Consider the following 6,613-nt stretch of genomic DNA (forward strand, 5'->3'; position numbering starts at 1 on the left):
CCGGGGACACTGGCCACCTGCTCTGTGTGAGGCTGTTTGTTTTACTGTCATGGCAGCTGGAGGATCCAGTCCTCCTTTCCCAGGACCCCCTTTTCAGAGATTGCTGCTCACCTCCTCCTTTCCCAGGACCCCCTCCCCCAGAGGCTCACCGTGCACCTCCTCCTTTCCCAGGACCCCCTCCCTCCCCCAGAGGCTCACCGTGCACCTCCTCCTTGGCCCTGGCAGGTTCAGACTGGTTGACCAGCAGCCTGTAGACATGTAATTGGAGGGAACTGCAGAGAAACTGAAAGTGGGGAGAGCCAGGCATTGGGGCGTTGACCTGCCTCATCCGCGCCCTCTGGCGGCCCTGGCTGGGCACTCTCGTGGGCTAGGCCACCCAGCGCCTGCCCTTGTGGGGGGACCCCTCCCATGCAGTGCCTTGTCTCACAGGTACATGAACCCGTTCAGGACACAAGGGAAGCTGCAGGCACAGAGGAGACCGTCACGGGGGGTCTGGGCCAGGTCCTTGTCACAGGCCGTGGCTGAGGCCGCTCGGTGTTGGGGTGGAGGGACCAAGCTGACTGGTCAGTGCAGGATGGCCACAGGGCAGAGCTCACCTCCCCAGGACACTAGGCAACTGGTCTCCCCCACACCCTCCCTTTCCTCAGCAGAAGGCGTCCAGCTCGGCACATGAGGGCCGCCTCAGCGACCCCCAGCTCGGTGGTCCCAGCCACATGCGGCCATCCTTCGAGCCACCGCCAACCACCATTGCTGCTGTGCCCCCGTACATCGGGCCGGACACCCCTGCCCTTCGGACTCTGAGCGAGTACGCCCGGCCCCACGTCATGTCGCCCACCAACCGCAACCACCCCTTCTACATGCCCCTCAACCCCACTGACCCGCTGCTGGCCTACCACATGCCCGGCCTCTACAACGTCGACCCCACCATCCGGGAGCGGGAGCTCCGGGAGCGGGAGATCCGAGAGCGGGAGATCCGGGAGCGGGAGCTGCGGGAGAGGATGAAGCCGGGCTTCGAGGTGAAGCCCCCCGAGCTGGACCCCCTGCACCCAGCCACCAACCCCATGGAGCACTTCGCCCGGCACAGCGCCCTCACCATTCCCCCCACTGCGGGCCCCCACCCTTTTGCTTCGTTCCACCCGGGCCTGAACCCCTTGGAGAGGGAGAGACTGGCCCTGGCGGGCCCCCAGCTGCGGCCCGAGATGAGCTACCCCGATAGACTGGCAGCCGAGCGGATTCACGCTGAGCGGATGGCATCGCTGACCAGCGACCCTCTGGCCCGACTGCAGATGTTCAACGTGACTCCACACCATCACCAGCACTCACACATCCACTCACACCTCCACCTCCACCAGCAGGACCCCCTCCACCAAGGTAGGTGCCCGGGCTGCTGAGAGGGCACTGTGGGTTGGCTCTGGGGTGAGGAGGTGCGGCCCAGAGATGGAGCCGCCGGCCCAGAGCAGAGACTGTTCTTTTCTAAACGAGCCCTAGTTCCAGGCCGGTCCTAGAACGTCCAGCGTAGAGCATTCCGTGAGCTCCGAGGAATCACTGCCACTACTCGGGGCAGCCTGGGTCTGCTCAGCCCCCAGCTCTGCAGAGCTGCAGGTCCCCAGAAAGCTGCGCCACCCTGCGCCCTTCTGCCTGCGCCTCCGGGATAAAGCTTAGCTTCTCGGCCCTGGGCCGGGGTGGGCCCGGGAGGAGGAGCAGCCTGTGCTCACCGGGCAGGTTTAGGGCAGGAGGCAGGGCCTGAGGACAGGGAAGGCCTTGGGAGCCAGCTGGAGCCACTGGGACACCCAGAAAGGCAGGCTGTAGTCTCCCTGCCCTCTTCGGGAACGAGGCCTAGGCTTCCGGCTCAGCAGCCAGAGCTGCCCAGCCCTGCTCGCCCTGGGGGTGAGTATCTGCCTGGCCAGCTTGGGGTGCAGGCTGGTTTGAGGCAGGTGGGGAGGGGGTGCTCTGACCCTGCTCTGGAGTGGGTGGTGTGCCTGCTCCCTGGGACCAGGGCTGCGGTGGAGGGACTTCCTCCTGGACTGACCTCCATGCCAGGGAGGAGGACGGCTGATAGAGCAGGACACGGGAGGGAGGGCTGCATCTGGCTTCCTCTCCGTGTTCCCAGCCCTGACAGGTGGGCCCAGGGAAGCCAAGGAGCTGTCATTTGCCCTGTGGTCCTGACACCTGGAAGTGTCATGCCACCCAGTGTGGGCCTTCTAAGCCGCAGTGTGACCAGCAGGCCGCCTGGCGCTGTAGGATAAGCAGGCCGTCGTACACTCATTGGCCAAGTGTTTGCCGAGCACCTGTGATGTGCAGGCGCAGCTGTAGGTGCTGGCCAAGCCCGTGCACGTCCACTGTCGCAGGCTGGGAGGCATCTGTGGACAAGCCTGGGCTGTGGGAAGGGTCAGTGTCTGGAGAAAAGTGAACCAGGGAGGGAACAAGGCAGTTGGCGATGCTGCCGTTACAAGAAGGAAGCGGGCAAAGGGGGGAGGCACTGGAAAGAGCATCTCCAGGCAGAAGGAGAACTCGAGGGAGCCAGCGATGACCAGAAGGGAGAGCCCGCAGCGCTGAGCCCGCCCCTGCCCACAGCAGTCTGCTGGCCTCCTCCGGGCTCTGGGTACAGGCAGCCTGGACGAGGAAAGCTGGCTGGGCGGTCGGCCAGGTGGGCTCTGCTGGTCCAGGGTCCAGCCTGTCGGGTGCTCAGTCCGCTCTGCACTGGGTGTCACTTTCTGGAGCTCCACTGCGGGCGAGTGGGGAGGCCGAGGACAGTCACTTTGGGTCAAGGTCACGGGTCCTGGTGGTGAGGAGGATGCCCTGGGTTCCAGCCAGGGAGGGCAGCATCGGAGAGCCCTACGCCCACCTGTGCCTGGACTTCTGCCCCTTCTTCCAGGTTCAGCAGGCCCCGTGCACCCGCTGGTGGACCCCCTGACTGCTGGCCCTCACCTGGCTCGCTTTCCCTATCCCCCTGGCACCCTCCCCAACCCTCTGCTTGGACAGCCCCCCCATGAGCACGAGATGCTTCGTCACCCAGTGTTTGGTAAGAATGCACCGGGGAAGGCGGGGTCCGGTGAGGAGCTGGTTAGTGGTCTGGCCCGAGGGCCCGGTCATTCGTTGGTTCATGTGTTCAACACATGTCCCCTCAGTGGGTGGGGGTGCACGGGTGTCACAGGAACTCAGATGGGAACAGTCGGAATGAAGGAATAACAAAGGCTCCACATTTAAATCTGAGACAGGAAGGTGGGCCTCTCTGAAGAAGAAACACTAGGCTGAGGCCCACTCAGCAGGGGGAGGAGGGGCAGTACTCAGGCACCCCTCCCCCAGGGGTCTCCTGGTCTCCTTGCAGGCCTTGGCCTTGTCTTGGCCATTCCCCTGGACTCTCTGTTCAGGAGACTGTTTTGTGTTTGGCAGGCACCCCCTACCCCCGAGACCTGCCTGGGGCCATCCCACCCCCCATGTCAGCGGCCCACCAGCTGCAGGCCATGCATGCCCAGTCGGCTGAGCTGCAGAGACTGGCCATGGAGCAGCAGTGGCTGCACGCACACCCCCACATGCATGGCAGCCACCTACCAAGTCAGGAAGATTATTACAGGTGAGGTGGGGAGGGGCCTGGGGAGGGGCAGGCTGGCTGGCTCCCACCTACACCCCCCCCCACCCCCCCCCGCGGCCACGGGCCCAGCCTGAGGGCCCCCCTTCCTGGCTGTGCCCACGATGCTCCTCCCCTATCAGCAGGCATCGGGCTCCTCCCCTGGCTACCTGTGGCCCTAGAGGGGGCCCCCATAGAGCCTTCTTGGGGGGTGGGGCGGGGCAGGCCAACTGCTTGGGAGCCCCCATCTGGGGCTGAAGTCGCTCTCCTCTGCTTCTCTTTCCAGTCGACTGAAGAAAGAAGGTGACAAGCAGTTATAAGTTATTTATTGTTAACGCTGGCTGTGGAAGCCCCAGTCTTGGGGGGATAAACAGGACTTTTTACATACAATAGGAGCTGCAAAAGCAAAAGAATATCTTCTAAAGATTTCTTTCTATATTTAAAAGCCCACAACTAAAACTGTGTCAGCATAATAGTGTGTGTTTGTAGAGAGGATTCCTTGAGACTGGTTTGGGTCTCCCTGCATGACAGTCCCCCAGAAACTTAGTGAGTCCTGGACTGGACTGAACATTCAGAAAACTACCCAGCAATCTTGGGGTTCGGCTTTCGTCTCCTTCCCTTCCTCGACTTCTCAGTAGGTGCTAGAACCCAGTCACCCCCTCACTGTGCGTGCAGACACACTCGGTCACATGTGTGCCAAAACCCGCGGGGTTGCAGATATAGGTGGCATATGAGTTTGGAATCCAAGAGCTATAATTTTTGAAGAATCTTTTATTTTACTACATTGTTGGAAATCTTCATAATTTGAGAAAGTTCTGCAGCACGGCTTTTTACGTCTGTAAATAATTTTAGAGCAGCCTTTTTTTTCCTTCCACAAACTACTGTTCCGATCTATTTTTTCCAGCCATGTCACTAATTGTGAATTCCTATCGGCTATTGACAGAATACAGAGTTGATTTTTTAATAAAAAGTTATATATGATTATCCCTTTAATTAAAGGGGACAGATGGGCGTTACTAATTACAAATGGGCGAAAGCTTGGGCCCGGGTTTGGTCGCAGCAGTGAGCATCCAGGGTTTTGCAGGGACAATGTTGCCAGCGGTTTTTGTTTCGCTGCTTTGGTTTTCCACTTCTGTCTGTTCCTGGCTTGTGCGTGGCCAGCGGTGCAGACATCTGCCAGATCGGACCTCCTGGCATTGCACCAGGAGCGCAGGCGTTAAATGTCCACCGTCCTGTGTCTGCCGGAGAGAAAGCACATGTTTCTGTGTGTGTGGTTGCAGATCTCCTGACAGGGTTCTAGGCGCACGTGTTTGATTGTTCTGTCCGAACTGCCCTTCTCACTCTGACAACCGCATAACATTCTCGGAACGATTCCCTACAAGTAACTCCGCACGTGTGCTGGCCAGAGGCTCTGTTAGCCGTCTGCCCTTTCGTGTGTCCACGCGATCTCGCCAGGCCGGGCCGTCCTCGCCACAGCCCGGGGCTGCTGTCCGGGTGGGAGAGGCCCCGGAGGTGGCACGGCCGTGGGTGGTAGCCTGTGTGTCTACCAGGAGCCTGGTGACCATGTCCGACTGGGACACCAGTTGAGTCCCACCCTTCATCCCGAAGTGGGAACTGGAGTGGCAGCCGCACACGTGGAGGGGAAGGCGGGCTTCCCTGGGAGGTGCCGGCTGGGGGCTCGGCCTTCTGCGTGGCCGAGGGGGAGCCTGGCTGCCTGCACCTGTTCCTGCCAGGCGGGACCTTTTCCTTCCTCGTCCCTCAGATTCTTGAGGGCTTTTTCTGCCGTGGCATGTGGTGGCCACGTCCAAGAATTGTCAGACAAGAGAGCATGTCTGTGGGCCAGGGGATGTGAAGTACGTCCAGGACCCGAGCCCCGTGGGTAGGAAGGGAGGCTGGCGCTGGGACCAGACAACCAGGTGTCAGCGCAGGTTCGGGCCTTTCCCATCCCTGCTCAACCGCCTTTGCTTTCAGTTGGGACAGATAGAGGATTGTTTTATTTGTTGAAAATGTTTGTAGTTTTTTCTTTAGTTTTCTTTCATTCCATTTCTGCCTTAAATTTAGCTCCTTACAGGGGAGACAAGCTCAAATGAACCCTTTGTCATCGGACCTGTGGCTGCGTTGGCAGGGGCATGCGTTCCTCGGGGGCGGTGGCTGCTCTCTGGCCGCTGCTCTCCTGGGGGCCTGCCCGTCCATGGCGCCCGCTGCCCCCAGCCTCCCGCCTCTGCCCCACCTTCTCCCGTCCCTCGTTTTACTTCTGGTAGAACACGGCCTGCCGTTCAGTCAGGCCCCTTCATCTCCTCCCCAGCATCCATTTTTCCAAAGAAGAGGGAGGTTAGTGCTTTGAAGTCTGTTGAGAGCTGTGGAAGGCGTGTCTGTCAGGCCCTGGTTCCCCCACATCCGTGGTGAAGCACTGAGCTCCCTCCAGTCAGGGGCCCTCGCCTGGCCCGCTACCGCGGAGGGGCCCGGCTTTTGCGGGGTCTTTGAAGCCCGGCCCCTTGGTTTCCTTCTGGGTTTTCCTTCCTTTGTTTGAAGTTCGGTTTTCCTTTTCTGTGTTTTGTATGTATCTCGTTCCATGTTGTCAAGGTTGCGCTTCAGGTCTCATGCAGCGGCCGCAGAGCGAGGTGTGTCCTGGCGTGCCGCGTGTCTGTACCTTGAAGCTAAATGTACATATGAGTAGTTTGCCGTGAGCTAACACAGTGTGAGCAGCGTAGACACCAGAGATCGTGACTTCTGTGCTCTCTCCATTCGAGTATTTTGTAATTTTTTGGAAATATTTGTGGACATAAATAAAACCAAGCTACACTACAACAGCTGGGTGTCGACCGGTGGTGAGCCCGTGGCCTGTGTCTCGTTCCTGGGGGCGGGTGGGGTGTTGGCTGTTGGCCCTACCTGGGTCCCCCGGGGTGGGGAAGGGCGGAGGGGGCATCTGGTGCCCTCAGCTGTTGCCGGCAGCTGCTCACCTTTCAAAACAGCTTCTGGAAAGGTCCACGTCGGCTCTGGGAGGGAGGTGAGTACACTTGTTCTCGGGAGACACTCCAACCTGCC

The 6,613-nt window shown here is 60.1% G+C and overlaps 1 protein-coding gene across 1 annotated transcript in view; it reads left to right on the forward strand.

Annotated features, from left to right (window-relative positions):
* LOC102427293 (arginine-glutamic acid dipeptide repeats protein) overlaps nt 1-6,378 on the forward strand; it is a 215,182-nt gene extending 208,804 nt beyond the window's left edge. Inside the window, 4 exon segments of the mRNA XM_014447016.1 lie at nt 567-1,371; nt 2,876-3,022; nt 3,394-3,574; nt 3,855-6,378. Of these exon segments, the coding sequence (XP_014302502.1) occupies nt 567-1,371; nt 2,876-3,022; nt 3,394-3,574; nt 3,855-3,888 (1,167 nt within the window). The 3' untranslated portion in view covers nt 3,889-6,378.
* The last annotated feature ends 235 nt before the right edge of the window (nt 6,379-6,613 follow it).

Source organism: Myotis lucifugus, unplaced genomic scaffold (assembly GCF_000147115.1).
Source record: "Myotis lucifugus unplaced genomic scaffold, Myoluc2.0 scaffold_603, whole genome shotgun sequence".
NCBI classification, from domain to species: Eukaryota; Metazoa; Chordata; class Mammalia; order Chiroptera; family Vespertilionidae; genus Myotis; species Myotis lucifugus.